Genomic DNA, 22557 nt, shown 5'->3' with positions numbered 1-22557 from the left:
ATCATTTGTATATTTGTATACCATTATTTGTTTAGCCATTCTGCAGTTGGAGGACATCTTATTTCCAAGTTCTTTGTTACCATAAGACCTGCCATAAATAGCATATTTTAAAAGATGAACACCAGGGATTTGATTCAGGTCTATCAAGTCCAGTCAAGAAACATTTTTTAAGCATCTTAATGTTAAATAAATGAATGGTCTTCTGTACCATGAACTGTGGGAAACCCTGGAGATACTTTTAAAAAGGAGAAAAACAATCCTTGTTCTCAAGCCTTCTAGGGTTAATGGGAGAAAGAGGAATCAAACAAACATGTGCAAACATTGTCAGAGTATGTTGGAACCAGGGAAGGAATTAGCATTAAGGGGAAGTCAGGAAAGTCTTCTTGCAGAAGACTCTCATCATTTTAGCTGGTACCTGACAAATATTGGCAAACGGAGATGACAGAGGGAGGGAGAGAATTCTTGTCATAAGGTACAGCTAGTGAAAAATGCATAGTTAAGAGATGGTGAAGCAGCAGAGACCAGTGTCACTGAATTGTAGAAGGAAGTATGGTGTAAAAAGAATAATCAGGCAGGAAAGCACTAGGTTAGCCCAGGGCATTTTATATTTGCTACCAGCGATGATTAAAAAGTAAGTGGAATTAATTCAATAGGGAGGTGAGATTGTCTGAACTGCCCTTTAGGAAGATAAATTTGACAGTGGTGTGGGTAGAGACTTGAGACAGGAAGACTATGTAGTGGTTTCTTGCTAGTCCAGGAATGAGGTGATAAGAGCCTTCCTCAGGATTTTAAAAGTGTCAGGAGGAAGGTATATTGAAGAGATGCTATTAAGGTAAAATTCACCATTTGTTATGTGGTATGAGTGGGCTAGTAAATACTTAGGGAAAGGATGCTTGTTCACACATCATTAAGGACATGTTATTTATCAATGCCAACATTACTTGGTTCATACAGACCTGGTTTGGTATGGGAGTTTGAGGATGACCCAGAAGTTTCATCACTCTTTGGCTTGTTAAATCTCCATTCCAGTGTGGCTCTCCAGAATGTGTGTAAAGTAGTCCTCTACATCCTATTAAAGCACTCAGGGTAATAATACATATATCCAGTTTAGAGCAGTCTACATTTTCCCCTAAGAGAAAATGAAGAAAGTATAAAGAATTCATAGTAATACATTAACAATATGTTGAGTTTATGTTAGGTTTTACTTATGACCCCATTTGGGATTTTCTTGGCAAAGACTGGTTTGCCATTTTCTTCTCCAGCTTATTTTATAAATGAGGAACTGAGGCAAACAGGGTTGTGATTTGCCCAGAGTCAAATAGCTAATAAGAGTCTAGAGCTAGATTTGAACTCGGGTGAACTAGGGAAGTTGAGTGTTCCTTACTCCAGGACTAGCAGTCTCTCCATTGCACCCCCTACATAAAAGGATCTACCATAGAATATAACCAATAAATACATTTCTTCTCTTTCACTGATGAGTTCCACTTTCTCCATGATTATAAGCCCTCTACACTCATATACCGACCTGTGGTTTGACCTTTCCTTGGAACAAAATACTGTGGCAATGCCTGGACATTTTGATGAACACTTCTGTCTAAAGAGATGCATACATTTGCTCAGACACCTAGCACCACCTTGTGGTTTTTATTCCTCTTGTAAGGGAAATGACACCCCTTTCCCCCAACAAATCATTGTCCACTTTAACCTTGTGTGTTGGATTTTACCTCCTTGATATACTGTGGAGGCAGAATTTAAAGACTTGGTAACTGATTGAATATGAAGGATGAGAGGAAGATTAGGGCGTTATTCCAAGATTTTAGACCTGAAAAATAGTTGGATGCAGTGGGTCAGTTTAGGAAGAGGATAGGATAGGGCTTGGAGAAATGACAATGAGTTCTGTTTTGGATGCTTTGAATTTGCAATTTCTGTGGAATATCTTGTTGGATTGTAGATGTTTTAGTTCATCTTATTCATTTCCCTCATTTTAATTATAAAGAAACTAAGGCTCAACAAGTCTCACCTAAGGTTATGTATCTAATAAGAAATAGATCCTGAGTTTGAACTGTTTGTCAAATTACATTTCTTGCTCTCATTTTACTAATATCATGATGCCTTTCTAATAGGTAAATAATAACATAAGACTAGAGTTCAGGAAACATGCCTTGTGTACACACACACACACACACACACACACACACACACACACACACACACACTTCTCCTTCTCCCCTGCCCCCCATTTGAAGCCATGGAGTCAAGGAAAAGTGAAGAAAATGAAATAAATGGACTTCCCACAGAACCTCATGGTTTATATTCCCAGTTGGGAGGGAAGATAGGGATGATAACACAGCAAAGGGAGCAACGAAGGGACAGGAGGAGCAGTCAGACTGGTTGGAGCAGAGCTAGGAAACAAGAGTGTCATAGAAACCATTAGGAAGGGAAAGGGAGTGAATGTCAAGAAGGGATCACTGGCTTACTATGTCGGATGCTGTAGAGAAGGATGGAAGCTGAGAAAAGGACATTGGATTCGTCAATGAAGAAACCACTGGTAACCCTGAAGAGAGCAGTTTAACTTGATTAAAGAAATCGGAAGCCAGATTGCAAAGGGTTAAGAAGGGAATAGCAGGTGAAAAAGTAGTCAGTTAGTACAGACTTTTCCCCCCCTAAGAGTTTGACTGCAAAAGGGGAAAGAGCTATAGAAAATGTGTTATAGGATCAAATAAAGGATTTGTAAGGATGATATTTCTTGTCATGCTTTAGGCAGTTAGAAAGGAGCCAGTGGTGCAGTGGAGATTGAAAATGAGCAAGTTAATTTAAAAATGGTCAGTGGGCAGTTTTCTTTTTCTTTTTAACTTTTTGGAGGACAGTTGGGGTTAAGTGACTTGCCCAAGGTTACACGGCTAGTAAGTGTGTCAAGTGTCTGAGGCTGGATTTGAACACAGGTCCTCCCGACTCCAGGGTCAGTGCTCTATTCACTGCGCCATCTAGCCGACTCTGAATAGGCAGTTTTCAAAGGAAGAAATATAAATGATCAATATATGAAAAAATGCTCTAATTTATATTAAGGTAATGCAAATTAAGTAATTTTGATATACCACCTTAGTCCCATCAGATTGGGTAAGTTGACAAAAAAGGAAAAAGACAAATCTTGGAGAGGCTATGGGAAAATAGGCACACTGTGAATGTAATATTAAGCTATGCCTTAAAAGCTATTAAGCTGTGCATACCCTTTGATCAAGGAGATCATAGAAAGAGGGAAAAGACCTATGTATAGAAATATATTTGACTGCAAAGAATTGGAAAATGACGGGTAGCTATCAATTGGGAAGAGGTTGAACAGCTTTGAAAGAGTTAGAAACTCTGATCAATACAGTGACCAACCACAGTTCGAAAGTGCTAGCCATAGCACTGTCCTTCAGTAAGAAAGATGATGAACTTAGAATGTAGTTTCAGCCATGTTTTGTTTTTTTGGATATGTCTAATGCAGAAATTTATTTTGGCTTGACCATATATGTATATAATGGATTTTGTGTTTCTTGCATGTGGTTTTTTTTTTAAAGGTTAGGAGTTGGGAGGAAGAGAATTAGTAGCTGAAAGTAAAGTATAATTAATTGAATTTTAAAATAATAGAAAATTAGGGGGAGAGTGAGGTTCCAGAGAAGAATAGAATTCAGTGTGATCAAGGGTACCTGTCTAGTGGGGTTGGCATTTGCTAAACCTATCTCTTTCTTTTAGTGGAACTGAGGCAAGGATTAAATGACTTGCCCAGGCTCACATAGCTATTAAGTGTTGGAGGCCAGATTTGAACTCAGAAAAATGAATCTTCCTGACTCTAGCCCTGGCCCTTATCCACTGGGCCACCTAGCTGCGGTTTGAGTTAATCAGGCAATTTCCTTTCCAACTTTAGGGCCTAGTGGAGTTTATGTAACGTACATTTATAATGGCTCCAGTTTGCATTGTTTCCATTATTTTTCCTCCCAGCTTCTTTTAGTAGCAGGTGTATGAGCAAAGGGAGTGGGCTGTGGGAGTAATCCCCTGATGAGACTTGGCAGAGCAATATTGGTAATAAGATGAAGGGGACAAAGAACTCCAGAGGAGAGGGCAATGTAGAGTTGAACTGGTTCACCAAGGAGTCATAATGAAAAAAGGAGTGGGATATAGTTTGTGCAGGAGCAGGGGTGGGTGGGGAATGACCTGTGAAAGAACTAAGGAATAGAAGCATTAGAGGTAATGGTTAGGACAAGGTATAAGGTTTGGGGTTTCAATGCAGAGGAAGAGGTTGAGTGACAGATTGTAATCACCTAAGGAAATTTCAGAGTTTATGAACTGAAGTGGTGCATTTTGGGATGGTGTCAAGATCGAGTAAATGACAATTGCTCCAGCCGAGATAAAATGGAGGATTCAGTCATGGGAAATAAGTTGAAGACTGTGAGATTAGGATATTTCAGGGACTGTCAGGATGTTGAATTCTCTCTAGGTCTGTGTTGGAGAAGGAAGGTTATCAGTTAGGTACTGAACTCATTGATTAAAGAAAAGGAGTTATTTGTTATTTTAGCCTTGACTAAGTTATTCTTAAGTACATTCTATTTGTTAGTACACAGTGGTACTTTGTATTCTTTAAAAAAAAAAAAAAAAGATTTGGCCAGTTCTCTGTCTTCCAGGATCAATATCTAATGATCTCATTTACCCCTAATCTAAAACAGCATTTTTCAGAAACATATAAATGACTTGTGGAATCTTAAAAAAACAAAAAAGCAAATCGATGTCCCTCCATATCAGTTCCACCCTTTGGTCTGGTTTTCACAGTAATATTTTCCTCTCTTGCTTGCAGACCACCCAAAGAAAAGCTAGTTTTTTGCAAACACAAGAATCTAGACTGAGCAGATTGCATTTTACCCTTGAAGATGCCAATCATGGATAGGTGACATAAGGTCAGATCCAATGATTAATAGAGTTTGTTTGGATCCGGGGATCACACTCAGGGAATCATCAGTCATTCTAGCTATTTGTTTGCATGTTCTTTTCTCCTGAAGAAAGAGGCACAGTTATATAAGCCTGTAATAAAGTAATACTTTGCAGATAAACTAGAGTCTTATACTGTAGATGCTTAGTGATATTTATGAAACAAAATTTACCCTATTGCTTTTATCTCTGATTCATTCATCTTACCTGTTGCCATACATCATAGACTCCCTCAGACCTTTCCAGTCTTCTTATTCCTTACTCCCTTTCATCAACCAGTGACACTGGCCTCCTTGCTCTTGTTATGTCTTATTCCATCTCTTGCCTTTGAGCATTTTCAATGATTGTCCTCCATGCTTGTAAATCTTTCCCTCCTCATCTCTACCTCCTGACTTCCCTAGATTTCTTCAAGTTCTACCTTTTTCCACAGAACCTTACTGCATTTCAGATGAAGGGGGAGTCATTAGTGTGGGATCCTCCAGGTCATTATCATAACTGAACGCCCAATAATGTGTTCCAGTGGAGAAAAACTTCTTCTCCACTTGGACTGTGCTCAATAACAGGTACATCTGGCTCTATGGATGATGCTGTGAAAAACTGATCCAGGTGTTTTTCCAGATAGATATCCCGAATGCTGATTCCCATAGTGAAGGTCTATGGAAGTTGTGTAGATGGGATAAAGATGTCAAAAAGGAACATTCTGCAGCTCGTGATGAACTAGCAGAGTCCCAAGCAGCTCTGGGTTTCCATAAAACATCAAGGGAGGTGGGATGGAGAAAAGTGGGGGTAGAGGGAGGTCGAGAAGAGACTGCCTGCAACATAAGACTCTGCCATAGGCAGGAAGCTGAGACTATCCTGGTTCTAGGCTCCTGCCACTCTGTAGCTCTCCTTATCCAGGCCCTCCTGATCCCAGTGACTGAAGGGATACTCCTAAAGGATGAGTCTGACCATGTCACTGCTCTGCCCTATCACCTCTAGAATCAAATTCAAACTCATCTGTTTGGCATTTAAAGCTCATACTCCTTTTACACCTTCTTTCCATGTTCATTAGACATTACACCCCTTCACATAACTCTTTGGTGTGAGTAAGAGGTGAGGAAGTAGAAACAGTGATTGTATGTGGATTTTTCTAGTTTGGCTAAGAAAGGGAGGAGAGAGTAGCTTCAGAGATTATAGGTTGTGGCGAAGGTTTTTTAAGGATGGGATGTTTTATTTCTCTTTTGAGCCTACTTATACTTCATATGTTGTTTCCCCAGTAGAATATAAACTTCTCAAGAGCAGGGATTATTTCATTTTTTTTTTCATCCCTACCCATGCAGGGTCTGGCATATAGGGGTTGTTGGCTGATTGATTGCTATGATTTTTCTGTCTCACTCTATGTTTTACTATAACTAACATGATGTGACTCTCAAAGTGAACAACAACAACAACTAGCCATAGAAATGGTACATTTTACCTTGAAAAAGCCTTTCCTTCTAATCTCTTGTCATGGCATGTATTGCTTGGCTAATGAATATAAATGATACTTCATGTTGACTAGTGACCTTTTCTTTTAAGCATTTTTCTTTTTCACAAAAATAGAAACCTCTCTGAATCTCCTATTAGGAGATTCTATAAGGCTAATTCGGTTATTAAATAAATAAATGTTATTTCCTGTTGCATCATATACACTGATTCTTCCTTTGGAGTTTTTAAAATTGATTTATTATTACTATTTTGAATCTGACCCTTTAAATGTCTTGTGTATATAATGGAAATATTTCTTTGTATGATTGCTATTCCTTTGTGGGAGTTTGTCTTTTGTTGTTGAGTTTTAAGGGCTGAATGCAGGTTAAAAGGAGGGAGAAAAGGAGAGGGAAGGGAGGAACGAGAGAGAGAATAGGATGAGGCAAAGTCTCTAATCTCAGTATGTCCAAGAGACTCTGAAATGATTCTGGAAGGAAGCTGGTTATTTTGAGCACTGTTCCTAAGGGTACTTCTAACTTACTCTATTGAACTACACTGCACAGTGTATAAAGGTTTTCCTTTATTATATCCATTGTTATTTTCATTTTGATGAGTTGAGAAAAATTTACCCATTGTTCTGGGGAAAAAATTTGAGTGTGTCCAGAAAATTAAAAAAAAAAAATTGATAGTCTTTGAAATGACTAAGTCATGACAACTCGGGTTTGGTGCAGTGTGGAGGCCTGGAGGAGGCTCGAACTACATGGTGGCAAGTTGATCCACCAACTGCAAGGGCCATTTCCAGGCCTATCACAGCAGGGCTGGGATCTGTTGTAGCTGGTAAAGGCTTGAGAGGCCTAGAGGAAGGGCATGGTTAAGGCCTTGCCTCAAAATGGGTAAAAAAGAGATTGTAGAGACAAAGCCTCTAGAATCCTATTATTGTGAGCAGGAGAAACCAAATTCAGGAGACAGCATTGGCTCCACATCCACAGCTGAAGCCTCAACAGGAAATATGAACTGGTCTCAAGTACAGAAAGCCTTCTTATAAGAGTTCAAGAAGGACTTTGAAAACCAAATTTGAGAGGTAGAAGATAAAATGACTAATTCTTTGAAAATCAAAATTGCAAATATAGAAAAACATTTCAATGAAGAAAGCAGCTCCTTAAAACGAAAAATGTGTGAACTAAAAGTGAAATCTGAACATATGGAAAAGGAGCTTCAAAAATTAACTGAAGGAAATAATTTGCTCAAAATTAGAATCAACCAAATTGAAGCTATTGACTCTATGAGGCATCAAGAAGCAGTGAAATAAAACATCAAGAATGAAAAATTAGAAAAAGAGGTAAAATATCTCAGTGCAAAAATAACTGACCTGGAAAGCAGATCCTGGAGAGATAATCTGAGAATTATTGGTCTACTGGAAAATCATGATGAAAAAATGAGCCTGGACAACATCTTCCAAGAGCTCATCAAGGAAAACTGCTCTGAAATCCTAGAACTAGAGGGTAAAATAGATATAAAAAGAATCCACCGACAGCTCCTGAAAGATTTCCCAAACTAAAAACTCTGTGAAATGTTGTCGCCAAGTTCTAGAACTATCAGGTAAAGGAGAAAATTACTACAAGCTTCCAGAAAGAAACAATTCAGATATCGCTGAACTACAGTGAGGATCGCACAGGATCTGGCAGCTTCTACATTGAAAGATCAGAGGGACTGGAATATATTTCACAAAGCAAAAGAGCTTGATTTACAATCAAGGATCAGCAACTGAGATGGTCATTCAGTGATATAAGGGACTTCTAGACCTTCCTGATAAAAAAGCCAGGGCTGAATTGAAAATTCAGTCCCCAATTACAAGACTCAAGAGATACAGAGAAAGGTAAATAGGGAAAACACACAAGGAACTTGTTACTGAATAAGAACAAATTGTTTACATCTCTATATGGGAAGCTGACACCTGTTAATACTGAGAATTCTATACTTATTGTGACATTTAAAAGGGATATAGATAGAGAATGTGGGTATAAATTAAACAAAATGATGATAAAAACTTTATTAAGGAGTGCAAAGGGACTGCAATGGAAGAAGCAGAAAGAATGAATCAGAAAAGGGTAAATTATGCCAAACAGAGGCATAAAAACATTATAGTAGAGGGAAAGAAGGGAGGTAGATGAACATTATATGAGCTTTGCCCTCATTGGCTCTGGTGTAAGGAGGGAATAATATAATCAGTCAAGTATAGGACTTGAAGAGACACAAAACCTATCATAATAGAGGGAAAGAGGGGAGGGAGAGGAGCATTGCATGAGATTTATTCTCATCGATCTTGGTTCAAGGAAGAAATGCATTAAGCATAAAAATCTATCATACCCTACAGGTGGTAGAAGGGGGGAAGGGCTAACAAAAGGGAGGGGATGGTTAGAGTGGAGGGAAGAAGTAGTAAGGGGGAAAGGGTAGAGAAAGGAGGGAATAATGAGGGGGGTAGCAGTCAAAAGGAAAAAAAGGAGGGGAAAGGAGAAGGGGAGAAATAAAAGCATAAAAAGGGGAGGGAATAGGACAGAGGGAAAGATACAGATAGTAATCATAACTGTGAATGTGAATGGGATGTACTCTTCTACAAAACTGAGGCGGATAGCAGAAAGGATTAAAAACCACAATCCTACAATATGCTGTTTACATGAAACACATTTGAAACGGGGATACACACAGGGTAAAGGTAAAAGGCTGGAGTAAATTATATTATGTGTCAGCTAAAGTAAAAAAAAAAAGCATGGGTAGCAGTCCTTATCTCAAAGCAAAAGCAAAAATATTAATTAAAAAGATAAATTAAAAGAGATAAGGAAGGAAACTGTATCCTGCTAAAAGGCACCATCGAAAATGAAGCAATATCATTACTAAACATTTATGCACCAAGAGGTATAGCATCCAGATTCCTAAAGGAGAATTTAAGGGAGTTAGAGGAAGAAATAATATAGCAAAACTGTACTAATGGGGGGATTTCAACCTCTGCTCTCTGAGCTTGATCAATCTAACCTAAAAAAAAACAAGAAGGAAGTTAAGTGGGTAAATAGTATCTTAGAAAAGATAGATATGGTAGACCTCTGGAGAAAATTGAATGGGGATAAGAAGGAATATACCTTCTTCTCAGCGGCATGGAATATTCACAAAATTGACCATGTACTGGGGCATAAAAACCTCACAATTCAGTGCAGTGTTTTGATAAATTGATAAATAAAATAAGTTGATAAATAAAAGTGATTGATAAATCCAACCTCAAAATAAACAAGAAAGAAGTTAAGGAGGTGAACAGAATTTTAGAGAGCATAGGTATGATAGATCTCTGGAGAAAACTGAATGGGGATAAAAAGGAATATACTTCTCACCAGTTCATGGCACATACTCAGAAATTGACTACATTCTAGGGCATAAAAAGCTCACAATTCTATGCAGCAAGGCAGAAATATTAAATGCATCATTCTCAGATCATATGCAATAAAAATCATATGCAATAAAGGGCCATGGAAAGATAGACTAAAAACTAATTGGAAACTAAACAATGTAATCCTAAAGAATGAGTGGGTCAAACAGGAAATTATAGAAACAATCAGTAACTTCATTCAAGAGAATAACAATAATGAGACAACTTTGATACCAAAACTTGTGGGATGCAGCAAAAGCAGTTCTTAGGGGAAGTTTTATATCCCTGAATAAAATGGAGGTCAAAATCCCTGAGAAAATGGAGGTAAATAAATTGGGCATGCAACTGAAAAAGCTAGAAAAAGAACAAATTGAAAATCCACAATTAAATACTAAGTTAAAAATAATGAAAATCAAAAGAGAGATTAATAAAATTGAATTAAAAAACTATTGAATTAATAAATAGAAATAAGAGCTGGTATTATGAAAAAATTGATAGACCCTTAGTTGATATGATAAAAAAAAGAAAGAAGAAAACCAGATTACGAGTATCAAAAATGAAAAGTATGAATCTACCTCCAATGAAGAGGAAATCAAAACAATAATTAGGAATTATTTTACCCAATTGTATGCACATAGATTTGATAGTCTTAGTGAAATGGATGAATATTAACAAAAATATAATTTGCTGAGAGTAACTGAAGAGGAACTACTTAAATAACTTCATCTCAGAAAATGAAATTGAACAAGCCATCAATGAACTCCCTAGGAAAAAAATCTCCAGGGCCAGATGGATTTACTAGTGAAATCTACCAAACATTTAAAGAACAATTGATTCTAATACTTTATGAACTATTTGGGAAAATTGGAGGAGCCTTTTTATGACACAAATATGATGCTGATACCTAAATCAGGAAGAGACAAACCAGAGAAAGAAAATTATAGACCAATTTCCCTCATGAATTCTAAATAATTCTAAATAAAATATTAGCAAAAAGACTACAGCAACTTATCATGAGAATAATACACTTTGATATCAGGTAGGATTTATTCCAGGATTGCAAGGGTGGTTCAATACAGGAAAACAATCAGTATAATTGATCACATTATCAGAGCAAAACTAGCAGAAACCATATGATTAACTCAACAGATACAGAAAAGGCTTTTGACAAATTACAACACCCATTCCTGTTAAAAACACTAGCAAGTATAGTAATAAAAGGAGTCTTCCTTAAAATAATAAGTAGCATCTATATCAGCAAGTAATATGTAATAGGGATAAGCTAGAAGCATTTCTAATAAGATCAGGGGTGAAACAAGGATGTCCATTATCACCCCTCTTATTCAATCTGGTACTTAAAATGTTAGCAGCAGGAATAGGGGAAGAAAAAGAAAGCAAAGAAATCAAATTAGGCAAAGAAGAGACTAAGCTATCATTCTTTCCTGATGATATGATGATATATACTTAGAGAATCCTAGAGAATTAAGTAAAAAACTACTTGAGATAATAAATAAATATGACAAAAGTTGCAGGATATAAAATAAACCCACATAAGTCCTCAGCATTCCTCTAATGAAATCCAACAGCAAAAGATAGAAAGAGAAATCCCATTTAAAGTTACTGTAGACTTTATAAAATATTTGGGAGTCTACCTGCCAAAACAGACACAGGGCCTATATGAACACAATTACATAACACTTTTCAAAAATAAGTTAGATATAACTAATTGGAAAACATCAATTGCTCATGGTTGGGTCGAGCTAATATAATAAAAATGACAATTTTACCTAAATTAAATTACATATTTAATGGCATACCAATCAATCTACCAAAAAATTACTTTGTAGAGGTAGAAAAAATAGTAGCAAAATTCATTTGGAAGAAGGGCCAGAATATCAAGGCAAATAATGAAAAGAAATGCTAGGGAATGTGGCCTAGCCAAACCAAATTTTAATCTGTATTATAAAGCAGCAGTCATCAAAACTACTTGGTACTGGTTGAGGAATAAAGCAGTGGATCAATGGCATAGATTGGGTACATTGTCAGTGTACTTTGGTTACATATTATAGTCATTGACTTAGCAGTCAATGACTATAATAATCTACTGTTCGATAAACCAAAAAACTCCAGCTTTTTGGATAAGAACATACTATTTGACAAAAACTGCTGAGAAAACTGGAACATAAGATGACAGAAATTGGGCATAGACTAATATCTTACACCGTTCACCAAAATGAAGTTGAAATGGGTGCATGATCTAGGTATAAAGGCTAATGCTTTAAGCAGTCTGGGAGAGCAAGGGATAGACCTGTCAGATCTATCGAGAGGGTAAGATTTTATGATAAAACAAGAGTTAAGAGAGCATTATAAAATGCAAAATGGATACTTTTGATTACATTAAATTGAAAAGTTTCTCTACAAATAAAGCCAATGTAACCAAGATTAAGAGGGAAGTGGATAATTAGGAAAGAATTTTTGCAACCAATGTCTCTGATAAAGGCCTCATTTCTAAAATATACAAAGAATTGAGTCAAATCTATAAGGATACAAGCCACTCCCCAGTTGATCAATGGTCAAAGGATATGAACAGGCAGTTCTCAGAAGTTGAAATTAAAGATATCTATAAGCATGTGAGAAAATGCTCTAAATCACTAGTGATTAGGGAAATGCAAGTCAAAACAACTCTGAGGTACTACATCTCACTGGCCAGATTGACTAAGGTGACCAAACAGGAAAATGATAAATACTGGAGAGGATGTGGAAAAATTGGAACACTAATGTATTGTTGGTGGAGTTGTGAACTGATCTAGCCATTCTGGAGAGCATTCTGGAACTATTCCCAAAGGGCTATACACAAGTGCATACCCTTTGACCCAGCAATGCACCACTTATAGGGTTATATCCCAGAGATATCAGAGAAATGGGGGGAGGATCTGTATATACAAAAATATTTATAGCGGCTCTTTTTGTGGTGGCAAAGAATTGGAAATCAAGGGGATTCCCATCAATTGGTGAATGACTGAACAAGTTGTCTATATGAATGTAACGGAATACTATTGTGCTCTAAGAAATGAGGAGCAGACGGACTTAATAATCACCTGGAGAGACCATAACTAATGCTGGGTGAGAAGAACAGAACCAGGAGAAATCTGTATACAATCATAGACACAGCGTATGTGTGATGACTAACCTCAATAGACTAGACTCCTCTCAGCAATGTAAGGTTATAAGACAAGTACAAAAGACTCATGATCAGAAGAGATATCCACATCCAGAGAAAGAACTGCAGAGTCTGAATGCAGTTTGAAACAAACTATTTGCTCTGTTTCTTTTTCTTGTCTTGTTTTCTCTTTCCCATTGATCATTCCATTGGTTATAATCCTTTAAAATCTGACTAATGATTAATGTGAAGATATTTGTAGATCCTATATTTGTGTGTATGCCTCCATGATGGGGGGGGGGAGCAGAAGGTGGGGGAGAAAATTTGAAACTCAAGGGACTGTGGAACTGAATGTTGTAAACTAAAAATAAATAACCAAATTAATTAAAAATAAAAATATTTTAAAAATTACGAAGTCATTTGATATGAAATTCTGTGCTTAATTATGTTAGGTTTCTATGTTAAATGGATAAATATTGCTTGCATTTTCAATGGGTTCGGAAGTGAATTTGGAAATTGATTAACAAAAGAATGTTGAAAAAATTTTAATTTACTAGATATATTAATATCTATAATAATAATATTTAATAATAATTAATTTAATAAAACTACTAGTATGGGAATTGTGGTATCAATCAGGGGTTAGAGTACAGGCAATAAGTAGGCTAGGGAGAGTCCAAACTCAGGTCCTTTAATTGCAAATCCAGCTATATACCAAGCTATAAAATAATGCTTAAATAAAAAATTTCCTGACAGAAAAGACTGTCTGTATTTATCATGGTAGAAAATGCCTTGGAGCAGTAGCATTGTCATGCTTCCTTGTCAGCACAGTTCCTGGGAGAAGAGAGGCTCAGGGCTAAACTAAGGATTTGAAAGTTCATTACCTAATGTGATTTGTACCCTTGTCTTGTGGGTTTTCCATGTATCTGGCATTTAGCCAAAATATGAACCATTTTAACTCTGAAGTAACTGCTTAGCTATTTAAAAATAGTATATGTTTATTTTTAGTTTCTCTCCTTTCTGGCAAACAAGGAATAACATTTTATATAATGTCACATGTCACATATATGTCATTATTGCATGAATCCACCATCTCTTTGGTACAGCTGCTCCCTCAGCAGAGCAGATTGCAAGACATCCATGCCTTCTCCAATAACATCCTCTCACCTATCAATTTCACCTTATAAGTATCATCCCTTCCCATTAAATTGGCCCTGTGCCTTCTGTCTATGTATACCTGTACCCATATATACATACACTCACATATATATTCATATGCCCATATACCCTCCTACATAGACATATACATGTATGTATGTATACATACATACACACACACTTCTATTTCCTTCAAGTATTCTCATACTGAGAAAAGTTTCACTGTACTGACTGACCTCTCACTTTGTTCTTAGCATCTATGTGTTGATAATTCTGGAAACCACCACAGCTGCTGGTGATCTGAAGTTGCCTCCACCCTGAGGCAAAAACCACTGGCTCAGGTGTGGCTTGACTCCCAGAGTGCTGAGCTGGAGCCTTCCTGCTGGGAAGTTAGTTTCTATCATTTTGTGGGTTCTGTAGCTCCAAAGCTTGTTTAGAATAATTTTTTATATGAATTGGGGGAGGTGGGAGTGCGAGCTGCGAGTAAGTCATGTTTCTACTCCGCCATCTTGACCCAGAAGTTTCTTAAGGAGTGTAATGATACGTTCTTGGATTTAGGAATATCATTTTGGCAGCTTTGTTGAAAATGGATTGTGGAAGTGAGAGATGCTGATGCTGAGATATTGACTAAGAGGCTGAATTGATGCGAGACTGGACTATGGGTGTTGGGGTATGAATAGAAAGAAGTGGACCAATGTAAGAGATATTGAGGAGGCAGAATTGACAAGATTCATCAACTAATTCTGGATGTGGTAGAGGGAAGTGATGAGTTACAGATTAGGGAGGTAGAAAGGTTGTATTTAATGGGGAGAGAATGAAGTCTGCTATGGATATATTGAGTTTGAGAAGTCTGTGGGCCATGTAGGTAGAGATTTTAAGCAAACAGATGGAGTTGCAGAACTGTAGCTCAAAAGAGAAATGAATGCTGCATATGCAGATTTGGGAGCCATCTGCAAAGAAAATAGTTGAATTCATGGGAGTTGATGAGATCACTGAAGAGAAGATGTGAAGACCAAAGACTTCTAGGTTCAGCACACAGCCTTGGGGTTACTACGTTTCGCACTTAAATTTGTCAGACAATTTTTTGGGACAGACAAAAAGATTCATTTTCTATTTGTAAAAATGTTTCTCTTGGGGCGGCCAGGTGGCTCAGCGAGTAATGGCACTGGCTCCAGTGTCAGGATGACCTGGGGATTGAATCCAGGCTCAGATACTTAGCACCACACCCACAAATAACTGGCCTTGTAACCTTGAGCAAGCTACTTAACCCCAATTGCTTTAAAAAAAAAAAGTTTCTCTTGCCTGCCTTTCTAGCTACAGCATCCCCAAGATTCAATAATGTTTGTCTTGTATGTGTTGTAGGATTTAATATGCTAGCAGTTTCTTTGAATATTCTCAGTACTGAATTATACAGAATACCTCCTGGATAGGCTGGGTCAGGATTTGGGAGAAGTTGTTTTTTTAATCTTCCATTAAAACAAGTGTTCTTATTTTTTTGTCACAGACTGCTTTAGCAGTTTTGTGAAGAATGTGGAACTTTTCTTAGAGTAATGTTGTAAACTTCATAAAATAAAGTACCTAGGATCAAAAATAAACCAATAGTGTTGAAATACAATTAATACAAACTATATAAACCTTCACACCTCCCCAATATAGTGTTTCATAGATAAAACAGTTTCATAGTCCTTGGGGTAAGCGCTAAGTTTTAGATTCTAAGAGAAGTGTTTAAATGTTGAAAATGACCAACCGGTTTTGAGATTGAGTATAGATGATGCTACCAAAATAAGTTTTATGCAGGCTGAATAATATATATCCCTATACCCATTCTATAATATTTAACAGAGCTTGTTGTAGTTCTTGATTTGTACCAGATTTTAAATGGTTCAACTTCTTTCTAGAGTGATGTAAGGATTATATATGGAATCAATTTTAAAATGTTTGCAGCTTCTTGTGAGTCAGCAGGTTTATTATGAATATGTATGTTGTATCAAAAGTTACTATCTTTCAGTAAAATGTTTTTTTCTTTTTAAATGCTTTTAAAAATATAGGCATTTGAGGGACGGCCAGGTAGCACAGCGAGTAAGAGCACCGGCTCCAGTGTTGAGAAGACCTGGAGATCGAATCCTGGGCTCAGACACTTAGCACCCACCCAGAAACACCTGGCTGTGTAACCTTGAGCAAGTTACTTAACCCCAATTGCCTAATTAGGGGCGGCCAGGTGGCTCAGCGAGTAAGAGCACCGGCTCCAGGATGACCTGGATCAAATCTGGGCTCAGATACTCAGCACCACACCCAGAAATAACTGGCCGTGTAACCTTGAGCAAGTTACTTAACCCCTATTGCTTTAAAAAAAAAATACATATATATATATATATATATATATATATATATCTATAGGCATTTGGCTGTTTTTCATAGTTTTTTCCTGGTATTCTTTTCATAGCATGTCTGGTAAAAAGGTGCCAAATGGATGATACACTGTTAGGTCAGCTGTTTAAAATGTAAAATTATGCAGAATCCCTGAGTGAGGAGAAGGGCATGTTCACATCCTGTCCCACAGAATTCTACATTCTTCCGGAGGACCCATACAATACTGTGTACTCTTAAATGCCTCTGAAGTTAGTAGTTTTATGTCTTCCTATGTGCCAGATTATCCATCTGTTCTTACTGCCGATTCAATGGAATGGCCTGTACTGCCTCTGAAAAATCTTGTAACTGCTATTTCCTTCCTTTGTAGTATTTAAAAATCTTGTAGCTACTATCAGTCTATATAATTATATCTATGCTATAGGTAATTGTTGTCATTCTGTGGGAATAAGAAGTTTGGTAAAAGTCCAGGCTCTTGCTTTACAAAGCTTTCCTTGGATGTGGGTCTTTTTTAAAGAGATCAATTCTTTATATGCTTGACTGCCATTACATTTTGATGTAATCTGCCAGAAGGCTATCTGGTAATGCTGTCAGCAAGAACTCCATACTTTTTATTCACTCTGGCCTCATTTTTGCTCCATTTACCTAAGCTTAGAATGCTTTCTTTCTCTGAGTATCAGCTGCTCCCTCTGCTTTTATTCTAAATGGTTATTGTGATTCTACTTTCTTTATGACGTGGTAGTGATTAGATCATTTCGTCTTTAATTGCCTCTCTTTAGTTGTTTTATATAATATATAATATGAATTATATAATAAGTTTTATAATACCAGAAGTCACAATAATATTTGATAAAAATTTATATATTAATTCATTTATTATATTTCTTACCTTACCAATTAGTGCATTTTAAACCTGGGTGGCAGCCTGTTGATCTAAATATATGTGGGGGACATGATTACTGAGATGGATTTTCATTTTTCATAGTCATTATTTACTTTTCATGTATACATTAAGGAACAATTGGTTTAGTGGATGTAGAATTGGCCTTGGAGCTTGCATTCAAGGCCTGCCTCTGAGGCATATGCCTGTGTGAATAAGAATGAGTTCCTTAACTTCTTAATGCCCTAGCCATCTTGACTGGATCTTGAGAATTGCTGATCCATGTTTGTAGCAGGTCCATAGTGGTGGTTCCCAGCATTAGGGAAATCTCAGATTTTTTTCTTCCTCTCCCATTTACACCCTACCCATCCAAATAATCATTTCTATATGGTCTCTCTTTCTTCCCGGAATATATGGTGTTCATATTTTATACAGTATAAAATTAGCAATGTTTCTGTTCAAAGTTTTGAAATGGAGTATTTGAAATGATTATTATGATTAAAATAATTATTTGAATAAAATAATTATTATGATTAAAATAATTATCTTTAGATTATCAGCTCCTGGAGAGCAGGGATTTTTGGTTGAATTTGATTTGTGTTATGTATTGTGTAGGTGACTATCAAAAAATATTTAACAGAGCTTGTTGTAGTTTTTGAATTGTACCAGCTTTTAAATAGTTCACCTTCTTTCTACAGTGATGTAAGGATTATATAGGGAATCCATAATAAGTACCATCTTCTAGGAAAATAGAATGTCAATCTTGATCTTAAAAGTGTTATCTACTTATAAGTTTTAGCTTTTGTTCCATATCTATTTCAGATCCTTATCAGATGTACCAGGGTCAGATCTTGTCAGATTTGCTGTTTGTCTCTCCTGCAATGGTGAACAGCTCTCCATTTGCTGAGCACGTGGATTCTTCAAATGATAATATTGGTATAGTTTCTCCATTCCTATTAATTTTTTTAAAATATCCAACAAATGTTTATTAAGAAGTTACTTCATGTAAAGTATTGTGCTGGATTCTAGGATATAAGGATGCGAAAATAATACAGTCCCTGTTTTCAAAGAGGTAATCTAATTGAGATGACCTGACATAATATAGGCATGGTGGGGTCAATATTAAATGAGAAATTTGAGGAGCAAGAATATATGATACAAAAGTTATATTTTAAGCTTAATAACAATCTTACAAATAAAATTAGGAATCAAATTTAGATAAAATTATAACTCTGGTTTATATTTTGATATTTAGTTTTTAAAAAGTAACACTAACATGCTTTTTGTCCATGATTACCCTTCAATTTATTACAGTTTTCTTAATCTTAAATTTTGTCGTTTAGTCATCATCTAATTCTTTCATTTTTCTCCTCAAGGTTTTTTTTTTTTAACAAATTTTTAATTGATGTCTTAGATCACTGTCTTTTCCTTCAGGACCTTTCTTCCTGCCCAGAGACATCTTATATAACAAATAGCATTTTTTTTCTTTTATTTTTTGGAGGGCAGTTGGGATTAAGTGAAATAATGTGGAATGGATATAAAGTACAAATATGTAACACTTATGAAGCCCCAGTTCTGCACAGGGATGTTCTGGGAGTGTCTTCTTATCTTCCCTTTTGAACTCTTCTTGTTCTTTATCACTTTTGATTTTTGAGTGTTTGTTGTCATTCCTTTCATTTACATTGTTGTGTTTAGTATGTATGTTGTTAACTTGGCTCTGTTTTACTTTGTGGTGGTTCATGTACTTCTTTCCTTACTTCTCCGTACTCATTTCTTTGATCATCTCTTATAGCATAGTCCATTCCATCTGCTGTACTTCTTATGAATCTTTATGTTTTTCTTTGTAGTATTCAAAATCATCACTTTTTAGATCATGGATTCCAGACATTGCTATTTTTTTTTTTTTGCTGTCATAAGAGGAGTGGCTTTATGTATGACAAAGTTGTTATTTTATCCTTATAATGATTGTCTAATGCCAAATGATCAGATACTTTTCTTCTTCCATCTTAAGGATCAATACCTTATAATCTGCTCAAAGGCAAATATTTTTCTTACTCATTTTTATATCTCCCTCAGCTACTAGCATATCATAAGTGCTCAACAAGTCTTGATGCATTCTAAATCTATTAGCTGTTTCCTCTGTGTTCCGTGTAGTTGAACTAAGGCAAATTTACAGTAATGTAAGCTGAAGGACTACATTGCTTCCCCTTCTTTTCTTTGTTTCTCATGTATATGTGTACCCTTCCAATAATCTAGTATTGATTTAATATCATTATAATCAGGATACTTATAGCCAGTAATTTTTAAATTTATAAAGACTGTCAAATATGTATATATGTCATATTTCCCACATGAACTTTCCATAGGACTAAGGAAATGTAGAAGATGTAGTCATATAGGGCTTTCATGTTCAAACGAAAATCCCACCTTCTACCAGGAAACCTTCCCTTACCCCTCTCAATGCCAGTACTTTCCCTCTTTTTGCTATTTCTTATTTATCCTACAGTTTATTTTGTATATATTTGTTTGCATGTTGTCTCCCCTGTTAGATTATACACTCCTTGAAGTGTCAGGGATTGTCTTTTGTCTGTTTTTGTATCCCCAGGCCAAAACACAACATTGATTGATTCATCCAAGCCATCTGACCTTCCTGTCTCCGTTCCTTTTTTTCCTTATTTCAAATCTGTATTCCACTATCAGAGTCACATTTCTAAAATTTTTCTTTCATCATTTTACTTCCCTGCATGATTTAACTTTAAGGGTTCCTTCTTTCCTACCCTGCCAAGTCAGAACTCCTCTGTTTGGCTTTCAGGGTTTGCCATTATTGTTCAGGACAGTTTCCTCATTCTTCTGTGAACATGTCATATTCACTTCTTCCTTATACCCTCACTTAGAGTATCCTCTTCCCCCATTATATGCTCCCTTGCCCAGTGCTTCCCTCCCTTTTAGGGATGAAGATAAGTTCCATCTCTTCTGTGAGGCCCTGTTTGACTCTGCTGGCTTTCAGTGTTCAGCCCTGCACCCAGGTAGCACCTACTTTCTCCATCACTCAGCTTCATACTTACTGGCCTGTAAAGGGCCTCTCTTCCAGCTCGCTGCTGGTGCTCTCTCATAGTTCTTCTTTTTCACTACTTTGTATAAATTTGAATTTATTATCTTTATATTTATGCTGTATAGTTTTTTATATATTTTCTGTCACCTCTCATGAAAATGTGAGCTCATTGAAAGGAGAGAGAGGTCCCTAGTACTTATCTCAAAGCGTGGCATATCAGAGGTGCTAAAAACAGTTGGTTTTTTTTTTGTTGTTGTTGTCTCCACTCCTCCCCTCCCCACAATGGACTATGTGCTCCTTCACAGCGGGGACTGTATCTTCTCTGTTCTTCCCTGCATCTGGCACAGTGTTTGGTGCCTAATAGTCCCACAATAAATACTTGACGCAAACGGCTAATTGTCAGCTTTGAAGTTAGATTTTAAAAAATCAGTGGGCCCATAAACTCTTTCCTACACTAATTCCCTTTTTCCTTTCCCACACTTTATAATTCTATAATGATACTATAATGATTCTATTCCAACAGTTGGCAGTAGCCTAAGTAGTACAATTTTAGAGAGAATCTTGACAGCTTTTACTTAAATATATTCTTGTGTCTGTTGTGAATATCTTTAGGCCTTTGATATGTGTCATCATGTTACTTTGCATGGTTAGATTAAAAGCAATAGTGGCTTTCATTGCAGTGTGAGTGAAATTTAAAAGGCCTGTATTTCTCCGTTTGAGCAGCAGATGTGCCTTCCTATGATTCATATGTTTCAAGAACTGAGACAGGATCAGGAGAATGGCCTATGGAAGCCCATACTCCTTCTGACCCATCACCCTTTCTCCTCCTGGAAGAGTCTGACCCTCAACCTCTACAACCCACAGCAGGTGAATTTGCAGATATTTCCTACATTAGCTAAAAAGGACTGTTAGTGTTCACTTTTAAAGCTGCTGAAGGTAATTACTAGTAACTATCCCTTGATGAAGTACCACCTTTGAATTTAAGAACAAAAGCCTCAAAACTCCACTTCTTATGTTTTGAGCTTATTTTCCTGATATCCTATCAGGAGGAATTATGTTAAGCATGTTGGAGTAGAATGACAGATAATCCCCTATTATGTACAGGTTTCAAATTCTGGACAGTTCTATTTCCTCTGACAAAGGAAAGGATGACTCACAGAGACACTAACCCCTCTAGTTTCATATTGATTTCAATGATATAATTATCTCTTTCCTATTTTCTTTTGATAACCACTTTTTCGAGCAATGAGAGAATAGGCAAGATTTCTTTAACTGACAAGCTTAGTTAGGTTTACTATGACAAGATTACCTACCTATAAGAAAGTAGCTCAGAACTTCCATGATAGCTAATTATGCTTCTGAACTTTTGTTTTTTAACCTTAGAGCCAATGAAGGAGGTTGAGATGGAGGTGGAATTAAATAAAGAGGCACCATCAGTGAATGAGGTGGAAATGAGCATGGCACCATCCATGGACGTGGAGAAAGCACCAGCAATGGAGATGGCACCAGTCAAGGAGGTGAAGAGTGAAACAGCTGTAGAGGTGGCATCAGTCGAGGAGGAGGAGGTGGAGGATGAACGATCCACGGGGGTGGTATTAGTCAAGAAGTTAGAGGATGAACCAGCTATGGAGGAGGCATCAGTCAAGGAGGTGGAGGATAAACCAACTTTAGAGGTAGCACCAGACATAGAGGCCCAGGCAGAACAAGCCACAGAAATGGCACCAACTCAGCAGACCCAAGAGGTTCTGTCTGTGAACACAGATCTGGCCATGGAGATCAAGGTGATATCAAATCAGGAAGCCCAGGTGGTGCCAGCTGTGGAGGCGGTTAAGATGCCAGCTGTGGAGGTGGAACCAACCAAGGAAGAACAGAAGGCACCAGCCATGGAATTGACGCTGACCAAGGAGATAGACATAGTAATGACACCAGCCAAGGAGAAGAAAGTAGAGGGAACAAGTGATGTTCAGAGACTGGCATCTCCACAGGCTGAAGGGGGTCTGACTTTCATGGCCTCACCAGGTAGGCTGGATGTGATTGCGCTAGCTCTTGATATGTGCTTTGTTGTTGTTGTTGTTTTTGTGTATTGAGCTACAGTTTGAAGATTAACCAGAGTTTCT

General features: G+C 36.9%; 1 protein-coding gene across 10 annotated transcripts in view; it reads left to right on the top strand.

The window, feature by feature from the left end:
• The window catches only part of MAP4 (microtubule associated protein 4), a 229887-nt gene that overhangs the window by 132120 nt on the left and 75210 nt on the right, over positions 1–22557 (top strand). For 9 of the 10 annotated variants that reach the window (XM_069095953.1, XM_069095951.1, XM_069095954.1 and 6 more), the window contains 3 exons: positions 18211–18324; positions 21164–21307; positions 21824–22459. In XM_069095953.1, the coding sequence (XP_068952054.1) occupies positions 18211–18324; positions 21164–21307; positions 21824–22459 (894 nt within the window). The remainder of the gene's footprint in view (positions 1–18210; positions 18325–21163; positions 21308–21823; positions 22460–22557) is intronic. The other variant, XM_069095958.1, reaches the window with a different exon arrangement.

This window comes from Petaurus breviceps, unplaced genomic scaffold (assembly GCF_028583685.1).
Source record: "Petaurus breviceps papuanus isolate PSGF00001 unplaced genomic scaffold, PetGlider_PUasm1.0 227, whole genome shotgun sequence".
In the NCBI taxonomy this organism is placed as follows: Eukaryota; Metazoa; Chordata; class Mammalia; order Diprotodontia; family Petauridae; genus Petaurus; species Petaurus breviceps.
This window is presented reverse-complemented; position numbering and strand designations above follow the sequence as displayed.